This window comes from Calliopsis andreniformis, chromosome 10, assembly GCF_051401765.1.
Source record: "Calliopsis andreniformis isolate RMS-2024a chromosome 10, iyCalAndr_principal, whole genome shotgun sequence".
NCBI lineage: Eukaryota > Metazoa > Arthropoda > Insecta > Hymenoptera > Andrenidae > Calliopsis > Calliopsis andreniformis.
The window spans coordinates 13,233,950-13,253,245 of NC_135071.1; the positions used below are offsets into that span (position 1 = coordinate 13,233,950).

Here is a 19,296-nt window from a genome sequence, read left to right on the forward strand (position 1 = left end):
GATGTTAATACTTCACATCTTTTCGAATCCAGTGTACAGTGTAAATAGTTCCCATCAATTATTCGTATTAGAAAACAAAAAATAGACCATATAATCTCATAAGAATCGGAAGAATTGTTAATGAGAGAAAATATCAGAAGGCTTTCGCGTAACACGAAATAACTATTATCATCGAATAAGTCACACGTTTACTAGGAACTGTCGACGATGACCAATTGGTCATTATTCGTACATTCGTTCATTCATTCAAAAGCACACAAACAGAGAAGATACTCTAGTTATCTCGAACAATGTCTTACTCAGATTTCTCATACCAATCGTAAGAGTAAAATTTCTTCGTTTTTCGAATCGATCTGATTTTGTACTTCGCGAAGGTAGGGTTTTGGTAGGCCTCGCCCTTGATCCTTTAAAATTACGTAAAAAAATACAGTGAACATTTCATTAAGAATAAATATCTTTAATGAGCGAGCAATTGAAAAGTAAGGTACTATTTTTTCTTGTTTTCTTACTCCGTAACTATCGACGGTACACGTTTACCGCAAGTACGCATACAATTCGTTCACGAGATCGAAATATCGCTAGAAGCCTAATGATCCAGGAAAGGATTATACTCTCGATAAGTATGTAACACGTCATCGAATAGACAGTTCGGCTTGATCGTTAGGCATTTGAGAACATTATGAAGCGCTCGTCGTTGTATCAGTGTCATCCTTTTTTCCAATCAATAAAAATACGTCCATATTATCTTTCCCTTTAACGTAGACCTGACCGCGTGGCTCGAATTCGTATCGCTCTGACAGAACCTCCAAAGCGTTTTTGGCCACCTGTATCCTACCAGCGACACCAGTGGAATCCATTCTAGAGGCTATATTTACAGCATCGCCCCAGATATCGTAATATAACTTCGTGGCCCCGATGACTCCAGCAGTGACATCGCCATAATTGAAACCGATTCTTAATATCAATTTGAAGCCCAACAGATCCCTGTTGAAGTCGTATATCACTTTATGCATCGCCATGGCAAAGTCCACCAGCTGAAATAGATGCTCGTATTCGTGTTCACTTTGCTGCCTAACTTGCGGGTTTAGGCCGCTCGCCGCCATAAACGTGCTGCCGATAGTCTTAATCTTCTCCACGTTCGAGAATTCTGGCTTCTCCAGCAGCTCGTCGAAGTCACCGATAAGTTCGTTAAGCACGCGCAGGTACTCTTTGCCACCCAAGTAAGACTCGTCATAGAGTTCATTGAAGTTCACTATGCTGGCAAATATTATTCCCACGGCTTTGTGATTCTGCGAATATTTCGCGGTAGTTTTCAACTGATCTGCAACGTATTTCGGTATGATGTTGTGCAGGAGCCAGTCGGCTTGATTCTTCATCGATTGCACGCGACTTTTGTCCCGTGCCGCTACGGCGTTCCCGTGGAAGCTTAGCCGATAACTGATTTCAAACTCACGATTCAGAAACCAGACCAACAGGAGTAGAAGTATCATGTCTAAAAAAATCTCGGAATTGTATAATCGTTCGTTGTATAAGATTTCTGCTTCTCGTTGCCTCGCGAGAGCAGCTCTCGTTGCGTAGCTCGATGTAAGAACAGGAGTATTGTTAAATATCACTGAATCGTTGGCAACTTGGTTACTGAAATTTCCTTGCTTGTACGAGACATTATGTATTACGAGACAGAGAAATAGCACGCCCATGAAACTTACTAGAAAATTTTTCATCCAACAATTGAGCTGTGTGAAGTTACAAAAATGAACTAGACCGACGAAAATCAAGTAGCCGTAATAATATTCGAAATTATTTAGATGATGGAAGTTGCTGCAGGTGTAATTGAGAAGGACAGACGTAATGGGTAAACCGACCAGAATTGCACCGCAAATGTGCCAAGGATACCATCGCGAAAAGAATTTAAATATTCGCTGTATTAACGTTGTGTGCACGACGTTCGGATATAGAAGTTGACGAACACAAAGTGACACTGCTATGATCTGAATTGTAGTCGTGAAAACGAAAAAGATCATGTAATATAGCGATGGCTCGCAAAGTAAAAATAGCGAAACTGTGACGGCAGTGTACACCAACGCCGATATTAAAATATCAAAATACGTATTGAACCTCGAGGTAGCCAGGGTAGGTGGATTACCGCTGATACATTCGCTGACCTTATGAGCATTCTCTCTGTATTCCTTTTCCATTTCTTTGTTCTTGAAAAAGAGTGTCACACTCGACAGCGGTGGTTTCACGAAATATGATCGTTGTGAACTAACGTTATCTTGAACGCACCTTTGTTAAAAATAAAATCATACATTACAGAAACCTTTCGCTGTGATGTTTCAAATAAGTGATTTAATGTAGTCACCTGATTAATTGTAGATCAGACTGTTTTCGTAACTTATGAAAACATGCACCAAAAGTATCCGTGACTGCCGGAGGGAATGGATAGGGTGGTACCGAGGAAGATGGCTCGTGAACAGAGTTCAACGTTGAACTAGAAGTATAATAGCCACTCACTCTGTGTGTCAGTAAGTCTCCCTGTGCCATACCGTTCATCAAGAACAACTAAAATATGAAAATTAACTGCAGAAGGAAAAGGAGTGCGCTGACATTGTAATATTCTAGTGAAATTTTGCTATTATTATTTCTTGATGTATACGTTAGTAATGGGACGAATATATACTCATGAATATTAACTCGAACATTGCTATGCGTGGAAACAGGTGTTTCCTTTTACACGCTTGCAAAGTTATAATAGTCTGTTACTGTTACATACTGTTCATATTACTTGGCGAAGCACATACCTGGTCCCATCACTAGTACCTATATAATTATGCTTTAATGATACCTGTTGCTGTATACTGCTACGTCTGCTATTACTTCTGATCCCAGAATCTTTTCTACTACACATAGAAGAGGCACGACTGAGTGGCTCTTGACCAGACAATAAAGGACTAGAAGGTATTGGATTCGGATCCATTTCAACGTCGTTCTGAGACGTATTCTGCAAATAAATACGACTTATATACGAATGAGACAATATGGTCGAAAGCTAAAATCAGAACACGTTTGTTGACGCGATTGACCTGCCTAAATCCATTGTGATCTTCGTACGATTGAGATTCGATTTTTGATCGCGCGGTAATAATTGCTTTGGCTTCTTCCATTTCTAATGGAGTCATTTCTTCAGTGGTTCGTTGTCGTTGCAAATATTTCCATGGTTTGTTCCGCATCTTTTTCTTTCCATAGCTGCCAACGGATATCGGGCTTTTATTTACATTTTCTTTTTCATCTGCGGCATCTGTATCTCCGTTTTCCGAGTCTAAAATACTCGGCAAGGAGTTTGCTTTCATCCTATAACTACTTGCATTAGTAACCATGTGGAGGTAATGATATTTAGGCTTAGATTGGCTATTGCAAGAAGCCAAGCGATGACGTGATTGCATCAAAGGCGATATACTTTTTGGGGATGTAATATTCGTTATGAATTGATTAGTAAAATCTGTTTTCCGACCTTTGATGAAGTAAGTCTTAATACCTGGAATAAGAGAACACTAATTTCAGGAGGCACCAATGCAGGGATTTTTTATGTATTTATACTTCTATAAACTTATTACAATTAACTTTAATGTTATGTGATTGAGCTTCCTACTCATAGCATACCGTTTATTAGGTCTCCTTCTTCGGTAATATATCGATCATTGAGGAAATCCAATGTTTTTTCACTCAAATGAACTCTTCCTGGTTTCCCTGTACTTTCTAATTTATTAGCTAAAGTCACATCGTTGGACCATACATCGAACTTGAACCTTTTAGTACCTACAATTCCACAGAGCACAGTTCCAGTATGCACTCCGACTCTCATATTAACACCTTCACGTCTTTCAATATCAAATTGTTTTATAGCTTCTATCATGGCTGTGAAAAACATATACAACTTATTCTTCCCTCATTTTAGATTTTTAGAGTGTGATCAAACATCGAAGGAACATTATACCTAATCCCATTTCAATGCAACATCTGGCATGATCAGGCCTCGGCTCCGGACATCCGCTCACACAATAGTAACAGTCTCCCAACGTGGAAATTTTTTCACATCCGTGATGTTCGCACAGATCATCGAATCTTTCGAAAAGATCATTTAAAATGCCTACCAATTCTTCTGCAGTCTTATTGGAGCTCATTCGCGTAAACCCAACGATATCGGCAAATAAGATACTAACGTTTTCCATTGAATGCATATTGAATGGCCGAAACAGTGAACGAATATCCGTATTATTGGACGGTATCGATCCTTTCTTCAAAGAATCTTCACGCTCTCTTTCACGCTCACTTTCTTCCATTAGCCAGTCTGCGACTTTTGGTGGCATTACTGAGTGAATCATTTTTTCTTTAAGTTGCTTTTCCATCTCCAGCTGGCGCCGAACCAGCAAAGACTGGCCAACTTTCATAAATGTACCACGCATTCTTACAAAAGTCATTATTAAAATATGTATACCTATCAGATGAATGCAGACTTGCATTAAGATCCTTATTCCAAGGCTTGTAGAAAAATAACTATCATCCATAAATGACTGGCTGGATATGTTACTATTCAAAAAGTAATCTGATGTTTCACTGTTTCTACGGATTAGTACATTCTCTCCAAATGCAGACATTGTGTTGTTTATACCATTGGAAGTTAGATCATCAGATGAAGTATTTATACTGGAGTTAAAGCTAGCTATGGTTGATGTTATGCTGGAATTTAAGCTTTTCAAAACGTTTGTGTCATTTAAAGCTTCAGATAGTCTTCCAATTATACTTTCAGATGACCTGAGTCCAAGAGCAGATAACAACTTTGAATCTTGAGGATATGGTACTGTACTTTTAGTTGTATATTCGTTGTCACTGTTCACCACATTTGAAAATTCACTATCATTAAAATTTTTTAAAGAAGCATATGCAGCTGATATTTTGGTATAATTTATTACACCACTGTTTTCTGTAAAACTATTCCATAAACTATGTTCGCTAAAAAATTTTTCCCTTGCACTTTTTGTACCATATAAGTAGGCAGTCAAAAATTCAAATAGAAAGGAATAAATTGTTGATATTCCCACACAAGCATACAGTGGCATTGGCAATACAGTGTAAATTAACAATAAAATCTCAGAACATAGTGCAAAATGTCCGACTAGAGTTAAGCCATCTATGTAAGGCGGTACTATTGCAAGAAAAAGTAAAGACAAAATGCAAAGCGTAGATGCAACTCCTAATGAAATTGGTAGTACATAGATTTTGTAGTAATCTGTATGTGTTAAATACAAGACTGCCGATACCATCATTCCAATAGTAGTGAAAGTTGCTGCTATAGCTGGCCATGTTGTAGTACTATATTCTGTTCCAATCATGACAAAGTACGCTAACCATGATAAAGAAACCAACAAAATATATGTTAGGGCATACCTAAAATAATACAAGTCAATATAATATATAATTTGTGCCATAAATTATGTGAACATTGATATACTGCATACCGGAATCTTAATCTAATTTGTGGAAAGGCACTTCTTTTAAATTGTTCTTCCAGTATCTCTGAATCAAATTTAGGATTCCACCAAGACCTTGGTGCTGCACGTTCGAATGGTACAGGAAGGCTAATTCCACAACATCCAAGTCCTTGACCACTATGTGCCAAATATGTTTGTATATATGGTGCCAAAGATATATGGATTTCATCTGTAGCATCTTCACTGTCATTCTTAGCTCTTGTAAAACTAACAGATGAACTTCGCTTTCGATTTAGAGGGGGACTCATATTTAATGTCCAAATAATACTAAAGACAGAAATGACACAAAATTGCCTTATTTATGCAAGATGGTAAATATAGAAATATGTTATCACTTTAACCACTATTGGTTATAAGGTGGTTATAGAACTTTTATCTTAAATGACAGTGTATTTAACTCAAACTGTACAACATGACATAATAGTTAAAAACAAAGTTAATGCAGTTAAACCAGACCATATTTTGATAAAGGTACTTACGGCCAGTCAATTCACCTCGATCACTGGCGAAATCGCCACAAAACTAAAGAAATCATCCTCCCCGCTAACATCGGAGATTCTTCGCGAAATCAGCTTACTTTGAATAATGTCATTTTGATTTTCGTTCTTTTTGTATGGCGTTTTTAGAGGTTGCGATAAAATTTAATGTTGCGTGCACCAAAAGTGGAAATCGAATTCGTTGCGATACTTTTATAAATATATACTATTCAAAATTGTCATTCGAACGTTTCGAATTTTCTCTTCTGTAATGCACCATGGCCATCTTGAATCTATCGATGACAGCGCCCATGAATAGAAAGCTCGTACAATACGTTAAAAAATTGGGCTATATTTTGCGAATAGCGAGTTTAACTGCCGGAATTATAAAACGAACAAACTTTTATTATAGAACAGAAACAGATGAGTTTTACTTCTTGTAATGAATAATAAATATTGAATTTAGTAGTTGAAGACTATTTTATAATACATGAAGCGTAACATATCCCAAATAAATAACTAATAAAATAATTAGTAAAGAAAAAGCATCACTTATAATTATTTACGTATTTTTTATTTTTGTTACGTACTTTGCGCTTTATTTGCAGTTATTATAAATCATTTCTTGCATATAAAATTGTATAGAAATATTGTTGACAAATATTATTTTAATGAATATTCTCGAATTTGCCGAATTTGAGGTTAATTAAGGGTTGGTTAATACGCTCCTGGGCTTGGAGCTTACATAAGTTGTAATGTGTTACCAATGAACTCAAAATCTTTTATTCTTACAGAATAGGTAAGGAGAGGTGAACGCGTGGATTTCTCTCACATTTTTTAAATTGTGCACCATCTATTTCATTCTCTTTGAAGTATTTGAAGTATTATATTTATAAACTTTTGCGTTACTTCATCGTATCATTAAAAAACGAACAAAAAGCTTTTTTATTAAATAATAAGTGAGCAAAATTTTCATTTATTGTTACATATAAGCAATTGTATGTAGGAGTTCTAGAATATTTTTATAATCTCGGACAAATAAAGTAAACAAATTTTAGTGTAGATAAATTTGTTACTTATAAGAATTGCTAATTGTAAGTCTTCCTTATCGACACGTCACTGTGCGCATGCGCGGCAGTAATCACGTGACTACTACGTTCGTATCGTTTAAAGTTAACCCCAAATATTTCATACAGTTTGAAAATATATTCATAGATGCAATCAATAATTTTATTGCATAACAACATTAATGTATCTTATGTATTACCAAAATAAACAACCATTCTGACGAATTGTGCAATGATACTACAAAAAATTGTAACAAACTTACCTTCACGATGAAGGAGATTGCGCGCGCATCTTCTAATTCGGAACATCGCAGAATGTTGTTCGTTTAGGGTTTCCTACCACCCACCTGTTGTGTAAAACATAAAGTACGATAGAAATTCATAAAATACATACACACTACCTGTATTTTGTTTTAGCTTGTAAATACTACGAAATCATATCGATAATCTATGAAATGTACCATAAGTTCATAAAAAATGTTGTCGATCATTTTAAATCCATGAAAGATTATTCAGTTATTAAGTTATTTATAAATAGAGAATCTAGACTCGTATCTGTACAATTCATTATGTAATTATTAGATTATATAAAGAATTACCTTATCCTGTAACCTATGAAACCGTAAATAATTTATTTATGCATTTAGCTGTAATTTGAACGCATGATGCATGATATTATTTACTTATACACAATTGAAACGTTATCGCTACGAAAACAGTATAACTTTTGCCATCTAGCGGCAGTCAGAGGTAGTATTTATAAATCATTGTTCTAGGGCTCATTATTCAAGACTTGTCTGATTTCATTTACAATTTCTTAATGTTTGAATGGACGAAGCCAAACAGATAGGTTGAAATAAGATTAACCTCAATGAAATGCTATAGTCTCGAATATGTCAGCGAGATGTTGAAACAGAGGCGATTCAAACAAATTTCAAGGTTCTGATTAATTTATAAACTCAGAAACTTTCATAGTCTTATCTGTTCTCATACATCAATGAAATATTCTATGTTCCACATAAATGTAATATAAACATAATATAAATGTAATATAAATGTAATATAAATGTAATATAAATGTAATATAAATGTAATATAAATGTAATATAAATGTAATATAAATGTAATATAAATGATATTTATATATCATTTATATATAATTTATATATAATTTATATTATATTTATATATAATATAAATGTAATGTAAATATTCTATAGATATTATATAGATATTATATACATTTCTATATTGAACATATATCCATACACAGTTATCATTATAGGTATTCAAACTCGTAGTTTTCATTGAACGAATGATAATGTGTTGTCTTAATCCGGAAAGAACAAACACGCAAGTATTTTAAAGGAAAGATCTCGGATCACGTAAGCAACATCTGGTGCAAGTTTATTACGCATTCCTCGAGACAGCTCACTTATTAGATATATATTGTAAGTCTTATAAAAGGCAATAACACGACAGAAATATTTTCGAACTAGCTGACTCATTTGTCTACGAATAATGAACAGAATAATTTTCTGTTGCTATCCGCATTTCTCAAGTATTCATGTTACTACTTATATGGAATTGTACCAGATAGAACTATGCAAATGAAACGATCTGGATATTCATACATGTAGTATATTTTAGTGTATAGTGTTGAAATTTTATTGAAAAAGCATTATTATAAAGTATAAAAAAAGTATTACATAAGACATAAGCACATGCATATATGTACTTTTGAAATTTCTGGTTGAATGTTGTCTTCAAGTTTCTGAATTGTTATCAGTATTATTACAATATTAGTATATACATAATGTAGTACATTATTACTGACTTGAAATATGCAAATTAATTCGATAAATCAACAAGATAAACCAATTCAATGCTTATCGCTGTTTTTGGTAGAATGACTTCTATAAAATTGAATTTTTTATTTATTTTACGAAAGCCAATTTAAGGATATTTTTTGTAATGAAATTTAAGAAATTACTGAACATACTAACTGAAAGAGTATAGGTATGTAATAATTGTAGAACAAAAGTGATCAGTTATCACTTCACAATTGATTTTTTTTAAAGAATTTATATATAACCGTGCATACATTTTATTATTTAACACTATATTGTAATTGAGTAACATTAATATAACATAAACTTTATTGGAAATAAAATATTTAATTTGAAAATAGTTCACCAGTGAAATAGTATTTCAAACGCATGCTTTAGTTGAAACCGATCGAAATACTATTTTGAAACAGTATTTAGTATTTCTTCTAAAGTATAATGGAAATGAAATATTTCACACATGAGTTATTTGCACAGGTACACTGTGTGCTTTGTCCTTTTTTGTCCTGCGTTACAGTCAAACTATTCGATGCTGATACTCTGTCGTCACATAAGTGCCTCGAGCGGAATGAAACGCGTGCCCCAAGATAGAAAATAGTAAATAGGAAATGTGAAATAGAAAATAGTTTCAGGTCCTGTGGAAATAACTCAAGTGAGAAATATTTCATTTACGTTAAACTTTAATAGAATTAGTAAATAGTATTTCCTCAATGAAATAGGCACTGAGCGAAATACTATTTCAAAATAGTGTTTCACAAGTTCCACTTCAAAATATTATTTTCAAACAGTATTTCATTGTATAAATATTTCATTTTCACTATCTCCACCTAAATTATTTCAAATTTTCCCCAGCTCTGTCGATAACATAGGGTGTGACACGAACGATAAAAATACTTGTGACACTTGCGATCCTTGGAACCGTCCGAAAGAAGCACGGGTGGTAAATTTGCACTTCTGATGTCTCATCGGGAGATAGCGTCTCGGTCACGCCGGCAGAATGAAAAGAAAAAGTCATCGGATCGTAAAGCCAGAAGTACGTTTAGCTATCAAATCAAAGGCACGGGCATAGCTGTCGTCGATCACGTGTCAGTTTAAGGTTAACGAATGACACATCCAAGCGTCAGCCAGTTAAACGCCAGTCGAATAACGGCCTTCTACTTAGGTGGATGTTCTCAATTGTCATCCGACAAATTGTTGAACAATCGAAAAGTAATGGAACGTGCACGTGCTAGGAAGTAGACAGGAATATTTCTTATAAATTGTAAGTGTTGCCACAAAACCGAAATTTAAGGTAATTATTTACGCTGCCACCCAGTTACATTTTCTATTTCGATCGTGGCACGGATCGCTAAGTTTCGGTCGAAGTCATCATTCTCGGAAATCAGTTACCGACCCATCGAGCGTCAATCGCGATTCCATGAATACTGTGTAGCAGTACTGACGAAGCTTTGAATTGTGTTCTGTCATTATGTAAGCCGAGTGAAATGATTTATGTCGCAAATTGCATGGAATGTGTCGTCTGTGTATGCAAGCGAATAGCAACCGGTGAAACTTGAGCGAAATTCGACTTGCGTCAGAATACATTTGGAGATTTTGATTGATCTTAATGAACGAATGTTTCGATTGATTCTTGATGGATGGCTCTTGTTGAATGCTATTAAGTGATTGAGTAAATTGGAGTCTAAAAAAAGTCGCCAATTATGTACCTTTTGAAAAGATAAATCGATAATGTGGATTAAGACTTGAGGTTTATTGAGGTTTAATATAGCTAAGTGTAGGGGTTTTTCTTCGAATTTCTCGAAGATTAATTTTAAATTGTTTTGTACAGTTGCGTTGAATTATGATAAATTTGATAATTCATTGTAATTTTTAAGATTGTAACATTTGTTGTAAATCGTTTGGGCTAATTCGTTGTAAAAATGTCTTTAAGGAAAATTAGTGCAGGAAAAGAGGAAAGAAATGTGAAAAGAGATCTTAGCTTGTGATAAATTGATATTTCTTTGAAAAGTTTTATGTACTATTGTATTGCTAATATTTTTATTTTGTTAAAATAGAACCCATTTTTGGAGTGAGATTTTATGAAGCACAGTTAGGTATAAGAAACTATTATAAAGAAGTATTTTGTATTATCTACATCAATAATCAAGAAAATTGAATAATAAATACAGTTTATCATAGTTTTGTACTTTATACAGTATTAAATATAAATTAGAAAAGTTTATAATATATGTGTAAAATTTCCTTATTTGCATTTGTGAATAGAAAATGACATTGATAAGAGTGAGATTGTGAGATTCATTGATAAACAATGTTTTGTAGGTATTTCCAGAATGAATTGACAAAATGATAAAGTAAATTTGTCATTGCACATGTCATTTACAATGAGAATACATATCTAAGGATCTATTCCATTTCTTGTACAATTCTCACTATATGAACTCTAATGTTAATGGAATATTATTATTACTTATAATTTACTACATGACAGTACAATTTTTTATGGTTTTGATATATTAGTCTTATTATTATATAAATATATTCTTTTTCAAGATCATCTTATTGCTTTTTTCTTTATGCCATATGTGCAATTTATATCTTCTGAATAAAATTTGTTATAATTATACAGAAAAGAAATATTTAATATTTTTTAATAACACAAGTCATGAGAATTACACAATCATTAATATTGGGCATACAGAGATAATATATCTTTTATCAGAATTGGTTGCTCTAAATAGTATCTTTGTTCAGTGTGCGTCAATTGAGTAGCAACCTTTTATCTATTTAGTAATTGTATTTAATACATATATTGAAGTCTGTTTATTTTACATCTTTAATGCATTATGCTATCCACAGAAAAGGAAGTTAGGCTATCATGGATGGCAAAGCGAAAGTAGACAGAAAAAAGAATCCACGAGAAGGGGCAAATATTCTCAGTGCTTTGACATTTACGTAAGTTTTATGACTTGATAATTTTTTCTGCTTGTCATAATCTATTACTAAAAACATGAAATCAAGGTAAAACCAAGGTAAATAGGCATTGTGTTAAATGTATCTTCATATCAAGCACAAATAAATCTTCTGTAAACAGAATAGAGAACTATCTTAGATTCCTTTATCGAACAAACAAATGTACTTTTTGATCTGCTTACTGTTATCTAGTAGTAGTCTCACACAGAACTTTACTGTTATCTTTAGTTGATTATCATTGATATTAAATACTCAAAAACAGAGATAATACTCCTATTTTGGAATATTTTGTATGATTGTTGATTTAAAGATTGATTCATTCAATAACTGGTAAAGTTGGTCAAATAAATTTTCTTTATTATATTAAAATTAAAATAATTTATTGCAGAGATAATGATAAACTTTTGTTAACAGGTGGGTTCTACGTATATTTTGGATTGGTTACCGAAAAGATTTAGATGTAACTAATTTGTACAAACCTCTGAAAGAGCACACAAGCAGTATATTAGGTACAAAAATATCAAAAGCATGGGAGAAAGAATGCATAGCGTACGAAAAACGCAAATCACTCAGTGAGGAGAAAGAAAGTAGAAACAAACAATATGACGTGAAAAAAAAATTGAAACGGCCCAGTTTAACAAAAGCGCTTTTCAGATGTTTTGGTCTCCATTTAATTGTATATGGATTTGTTTTAGCTATTTCGGAAATTTCACTCAGGTACATATAAGCAGAAATATAATATTTTATTTTAGTTCGGTTAGACAATTATTATTAAATTAAATTTTACGATATTTCTTACAAATTCTTAAAATTTTTCTGTTACTTGTTCAGATTACTTCAGCCTCTGTTTCTGGGTCTTCTGATTCGTTACTACAGTCAAATGAAATTTACGTATATACCGATAGAAAATGTATCACTACCCACATTGTATAATTCTTCTATATCGCAAGTTCATGAAAATGAAGATGCGACGAGATCGTTAAGTTCCTAAGCCCCATGTATCCTGTACCTACTAATCCTTTTATATCTTTTTTAAATGTTCTATAACGTTTTAAGAAATTTAACAAGCTACATAAGTATATTTTTTTACTGTTCATTCAATTTGACGTATTTGTTAGATAATTGCACAGTAGTATATTGTAATTTTAATAGCAATGCTAGTGATTTTAATTTGACCTCCGGGTATGTTGCTTGATAAAAATGTAATTAAATATCGATACTGATGCTTCTTTCTTCCACAAATAGGGTACTTCAACCAATATGCCTTGGACGACTATTAACATACTTTAGTCCTGATAATGAAAAAAGGATATCAAAAGAAGAGGCTTACTTATATGCGACTGGAGTCATATTATGCTCAGGCATATTAGTGTTTGTTACACATCCATATATGATGGGCATATTCCACATAGGAATGAAAATGCGTGTGGCTTGTTGTTCCTTAATATACAGGAAAGCATTGAAGCTTTCAAGAACAGCTTTGGGCGAAACAACAGTAGGGCAAGCAGTCAATCTGTTATCCAATGATGTCAATAGATTTGATGTAGCAATCATATTTTTACATTATTTGTGGATTGGACCACTGGAGACTGTTGTCATTATATATTTCATGTATCAAGAGGTCGATGTATCTGCTTTTATTGGAGTAGCAACACTCTTAATGTTCATTCCATTACAAGGTATTGAAAGTTATTTCCAGTAAGAAATAAAATGTTAACAATTTTTCTATTAAAACTTTTATTTATTAAATGTGCAGGCTACTTAGGAAAAAAGTCATCGATATTAAGGTTAAAAACTGCTATCAGAACGGACGAAAGAGTTCGATTAACAAATGAAATCATTAGTGGTATCCAAGCAATTAAGATGTACACTTGGGAGAGGCCGTTCAGCGCTCTAGTTGAAAGAGCAAGAAGGTTACTTTTTACATTATAAATATTTTACGTTAAATTTCTGTTGAAAAATTATTCTTATAAACTCTTCTGTTAAACTACATTATTCCCATTACTTTGTTACAGGAGAGAAATCGGTGTTATTCGAGCCACATCTTTTATTAGAGGTGTTACCATGTCTTTCATTATATTTAGCACAAGAATGTCCCTTTTCGTTACCATATTAGCATATATTTTATACAGTCATAAAATAACTGCCGAGAAAGTGTTTATGTTAACGGCGTACTACAATGTTTTACGTCAAACTATGACAGTCTACTTTCCACAAGGTAGGTACAAGCAAACGTAAAGGTATTTCGATGAAAATTCAATCCGACATTTACTAAAACGATCATTCATATAGGTATAACACAAGTGGCCGAGGCACTTGTGTCCGTCAGACGCTTAGAAAAATTCATGTTGTACGAGGAAGTTGAAACTAAGAATAAGAAAGAAAAACGCGAGAAGGAAGAACCGATGAAGGACTCCGAGAAGGCCAAGAACGACATTAACAGTGTAACGAAAGAAACGTATGACGAGAAACATGATAAGACTGATACCAACCAGGAAGAATACATTGTTTCTCTAAACAATGCTAGTACTAAGTGGTTGTGTCACGAGAGAGAAGATACGTTGAAGAATCTTACTATTAAAGTGAAGCGAGGCGAACTGCTCGCCATTGTTGGCCAAGTCGGTGCTGGCAAAACTAGTTTGCTGAATGTTTTATTAAAGGAATTACCATTAGAAACTGGTTCCCTACAGGTTTGCATCGTTTTTCATTGTAACTGTACGACTTCGTTTAAGATCGTAATTGAAATATATTTTCATTCTACAGGTAAATGGTAGCTTGGCTTACGCCAGCCAAGAACCATGGCTATTTGCCGGCTCGGTTAGGCAAAATATATTATTTGGTAGAAAAATGGATCAGTTTCGATACGATCGCGTGGTCAGAGTATGTCAGTTAAAGAGGGACTTTACTTTGTTGCCATATGGCGATAAAACAATCGTAGGTGAACGAGGGATTAGTTTATCAGGAGGACAACGCGCTAGGTGAGCGATTATGACTCGTAATATTTATGAAAACTAAAAGTCACGTACGACTTTCTGATATCGATCGTTTTATTACTACAGGATAAATTTGGCTCGAGCAGTATATGCTGAAGCAGACATGTACTTACTGGATGATCCTTTGAGCGCTGTGGATGCTCACGTGGGCAGACACATGTTCGAAGAATGTATTGATAAGTACTTAAGAGGAAGGACTAGGATTCTTGTTACGCATCAGTTGCAGTACTTACGAAACGTGGATAGAATAATCGTTTTAAAAAATGGAGAAATACAAGGCGAGGGGTATGTGTCAGGATTATGCTTCAATCTTTAATGTTTCTGAATATTTCATCTAAGTAAAAGTACGCGTTGTATGTTTATAGTACTTACGATGAGTTGGCAACGATGGGAATAGATTTCGGAAGACTGCTGGAGAATCAGCCACTTATGGAGGAAGAAAAAACGTTATCCGCTGCTCCTAGCAGGAGCAATTCTCGAACCGCTAGCATCACATCCCTGTCGTCATATAAGAGCAACGCTACTGAGATAGAGGGACCGATTGAGGCAAGTATACAGTATATACTAGTATTAATATAATAATAATTTAATTACTGAAAAAGAAACATCTTAGTGTTGTACAAAGCTCGAGTCTTCTAAGCTTCAAGGATTAACCTTAAAGAGCGAGTCTTTGAGACTAATGTAGCTTTCAGGGCTTAAGCCGCAGCTTAACCTCTCAAAACTTGAGACTCGAAGTTTCTCTCTAGTCTTACTTCATTGTTGTAATGTTTTGTAAAATACATTTTTTAGGTAGAAGAGGCGCGATCGAAAGGCAAAATTTCTGGCTATGTCTACTCAGGATACTTCCGCGCAGGCGGAAATTGGTGTGTCGTGACTGTTATTCTTATGCTGTGTATATTAGCGCAATTGTTCGCCAGCGGCGGCGATTTCTTCATCTCTCAATGGGTCGATATGGAAGAAAGATTCGTAAGTATATTTTTCACAGTTCTGCTCCCTCCTAGTTATGAGATAGTTATCTAACCTATAATTTCTTAAAGGTGACTGAAACATCGCCGGGTAAATTGGAGGTGAACTGGGAGAGTTCGCTTAGTCGAGAATTATGCGTATATGTGTACAGCGGTTTTACCGTTTTAACAATAGTAGTCACATTGACGCGTTCATTTAGTTTCTTCATAGCTTGTATGAGAGCATCTATTCGGCTGCACGATCGTATGTTCCAAAGCATCAGCTGCGCGACAATGCGATTTTTCAACACGAACACATCGGGACGTGTCCTAAACAGATTTTCGAAAGATATGGGCGCTATAGACGAAGTGTTGCCGATGGCGTTGATCGATTGCATACAAATCGGTCTCTCCCTCCTTGGAATCATTATCGTAGTCGGTATAGCGAATCCATGGTTGCTGATACCAACTTTCTTCATCGGAATAATCTTCTACTATATTCGCGTGTTTTATATTGCAACAAGTCGAAGCGTCAAACGGCTTGAAGGAGTCAGTAAGTAATTTCTTTTCGATACCTACGTTAGTTTGTGCTACTTGTGATAATGAAGTACTGGTCCACAGCTCGATCGCCTGTATTCGGGCATCTGAATGCTACTCTGCAAGGCCTGCCAACTATAAGAGCATTCGAAGCCGGAGAAATTCTCACGAAGGAGTTCGATCAACACCAAGACTTACACTCGTCGGCGTGGTATATATTTATAGCATCGTCGAGGGCATTCGGGTTCTGGCTAGATATCTTCTGCGTCATCTACATTATCCTGGTCACTTACAGCTTTCTCGTGTTAAGTGACAGTGGTTCTGATTCGGTGCTCGGCGGCAAAGTCGGTCTAGCGATCACGCAGAGTATTGGTTTAACAGGAATGTTCCAGTGGGGCATGCGGCAGAGTACTGAATTGGAAAATCAAATGACTTCTGTTGAGCGTGTACTAGAATACAGGTAGGTGGAGATTTTGTTTTTGTCATAGTTTGATGAATGCTTAGGGTAAGAGAGGCAATTACTGTATGTGGATTGATTATTGTTAATCTTAATGGGCACAGTATTTGGTACATTTAACGTAGCCGAATATCTGTTTCTGTGCGTTTAAGTGAACTTGTTTTTTCAGCAAAGTGGAAAGTGAACCACCGTTCGAGAGTACTCCAGACAAGAAACCCAAAGAGAGCTGGCCCGAAGAGGGGAAAATTGAGTTCAAGAGCGTGTCCATGAGATACGACCCTGAAGAAGCACCGGTACTGCATCGGTTGTCTTTCATCATTTATCCTCAAGAGAAGATAGGAATTGTGGGGAGAACGGGCGCAGGAAAGTCGTCTTTGATTTCGGCTCTCTTCCGCTTGGCGAATCTCGAAGGTGTCATCGAAATAGATGGTGTGAAAACTAATGAGATAGGTCTTCACGACTTGCGCTCAAAGATTAGTATAATTCCTCAAGAGCCGTTCCTGTTCTCGGGAACGCTGAGAAAGAACTTGGACCCCTTCGACGTCTATAACGACGACGTGCTTTGGCAAGCGTTAGAAGAAGTTGAACTCAAAGAAATAGGCTTAGATGCTCACATCAACGAAGGTGGCTCGAATCTGAGCGTTGGACAGCGTCAACTCGTGTGTTTGGCGCGCGCAATCGTCAAGAACAATCCTATCTTAGTTCTCGACGAGGCTACAGCGAACGTTGATCCCCGTACAGACGAACTTATCCAAAAAACGATTCGTACTAAGTTCGCCAAGTGCACAGTTTTGACTATTGCCCATCGATTGAACACAGTCATGGACAGTGATCGTATTTTGGTTATGGATGCCGGCACTGCAGTGGTAAGTGTTTTCTAAGTTTAAGGTCATAGATTTGAGGTAGATAAAAAAATGTTCTTGTTAATAATTATCTGTTCCTTTGTAGGAACTGGACGCTCCATTCATTCTCTTAGAACAGAATACTGGATACTTGAAGAACATGGTAAACGAGACTGGTCCAGGAATGGCTGAAGCCTTAAAGGAAGTCGCTCGCGAAAGTTACGAGAATCGTACATCAACAGCCCTTTGATCATGCGTTTAGCAGTCGTTCATTTGCACGTTGAAACGTTACATCATCATTAGGGCAGTATTTAATTTTTATTCGATAGGTATTTTTTATGAATATATTCTTTTACAGTGTGATTTTCCAAAGTTGAGTCCTGAGCTTGTCAAGTGTGACCGTCACATGACCCACGCTAGCAGAGTTGTCATGAAATGTACGATTTGGACTCCCTGTGCCTCATATTCCCGTAACTATCAGCAAGCACATTCTCCCCACTTCCTTGGCACGGCAGTAGAGGAGAAAGTGAGAGAACTCCTATTTGGAAATTGGTGGGGAGTAGTCCTAAATAGGAGTACTCTCACTTCCTCCTCTGCTGTCGTGCCAAGGAGGTGGGATGAGCTTGTGAGAGGTGCGGGGGATCCAAATCGTACATTCTATAGCAATCCTGATTTCAAGCAACCTTGTCAAATTGTGTATCTAATCAGATCTCTCTATTATTAGAAACAAGTGTGTCTTTCTCAGTGCCTCGATAAAGTAGATTCCTCCATCTGCAGGACTTCCCTTGCTAAATTGATTACTTTTTTCATATTCATTTATCAATCTAAGGGATTTTAATACCAGTTTAATATTATACAGGCCTGCAAAAAGTTACGAGGTACATAGTTTAAGACACTGTTTAACCTGTTCTGAATTTGAATTAATGAAATCGAGTTGTCCGCCATTTTTTTGTACGACACAAGCTTTCCTAAATTGCCAATAGGATTCGACACCCTTGTCAACCGCCATTAAAATAGCACTAGGTGGTATTCTTCTGGTATTCTCATTCCCCTGAGAAGGAAAAAGTGGCAGACGACAAAAGTAGGGAATGAGCAGGGCTAAATATTCATAGATAATTGATTAAGCACAATCACGAGTTAGAGGACCCCGGCAACCAGGGCTCAACTCTAGAGAATCAGACTGTAGCAAATGATTTACTAACTAGAGAAAGTTACCACGTATTGATTTATCCGACTGTTGGGCCGTTAACGCGGAACGATACGGTGATTCGCCGATTTTTCGGATTCCTCAGGATCACCTCGATACAGTATTATTGCAAAGAATTTTTGCAGTGAAACAAAAATCACAACCTATCACATCAATGTAAACATACACGATATACCATAGTTTTGTACGTTTTACAAAGCACAGTTGCTCACTACTTTGTACTCTTCGAGATTGTCTAGAATTCGTTTCTCTTGCCTTTACGTTGGTGCTAGAAAAGTACAGAAACTCTGAGCGTTAAAGGGGAGACACAAGTGTCTTTACTTTTTAAGATAGAATGTACTTGATCGGTGCATGCTGTTTCGAAACGTTTTTTATTAACACATCCAAGATGTGTTTCTCGTATTTATGTA

The 19,296-nt window shown here is 35.4% G+C and overlaps 2 protein-coding genes across 3 annotated transcripts; one reads left to right on the forward strand and one right to left on the reverse strand.

Annotated features, from left to right (window-relative positions):
- Window positions 1–677: 677 nt before the first annotated feature.
- On the reverse strand, window positions 678–6,278 carry Ac13e (Adenylyl cyclase 13E). The gene is made up of 8 exons (XM_076386480.1): window positions 6,026–6,278; window positions 5,514–5,813; window positions 3,992–5,442; window positions 3,658–3,912; window positions 3,081–3,532; window positions 2,843–2,998; window positions 2,360–2,559; window positions 678–2,283 (listed from the first exon to the last, which is right to left on the reverse strand). The coding sequence occupies exons 2-8, from the start codon at window positions 5,792–5,794 to the stop codon at window positions 678–680; spliced, it is 4,401 nt and encodes a 1,466-aa protein (XP_076242595.1). The 5' UTR covers window positions 5,795–5,813; window positions 6,026–6,278.
- Window positions 6,279–10,000: 3,722 nt separating this feature from the next.
- On the forward strand, window positions 10,001–17,929 carry LOC143185290 (putative multidrug resistance-associated protein lethal(2)03659). Of its 2 annotated transcripts, XM_076388196.1 has the most exons (16): window positions 10,001–10,197; window positions 11,793–11,888; window positions 12,321–12,623; window positions 12,738–12,884; window positions 13,152–13,585; window positions 13,663–13,819; window positions 13,922–14,124; window positions 14,199–14,596; window positions 14,670–14,884; window positions 14,966–15,184; window positions 15,265–15,449; window positions 15,693–15,865; window positions 15,937–16,396; window positions 16,465–16,840; window positions 17,007–17,703; window positions 17,786–17,929. In XM_076388196.1, the coding sequence occupies exons 2-16, from the start codon at window positions 11,812–11,814 to the stop codon at window positions 17,927–17,929; spliced, it is 4,188 nt and encodes a 1,395-aa protein (XP_076244311.1). In that variant the 5' UTR covers window positions 10,001–10,197; window positions 11,793–11,811. The 2 variants fall into 2 exon arrangements, with proteins under 2 accessions (XP_076244311.1, XP_076244312.1); XM_076388197.1 differs by lacking the exon at window positions 12,738–12,884.
- Window positions 17,930–19,296: the final 1,367 nt, after the last annotated feature.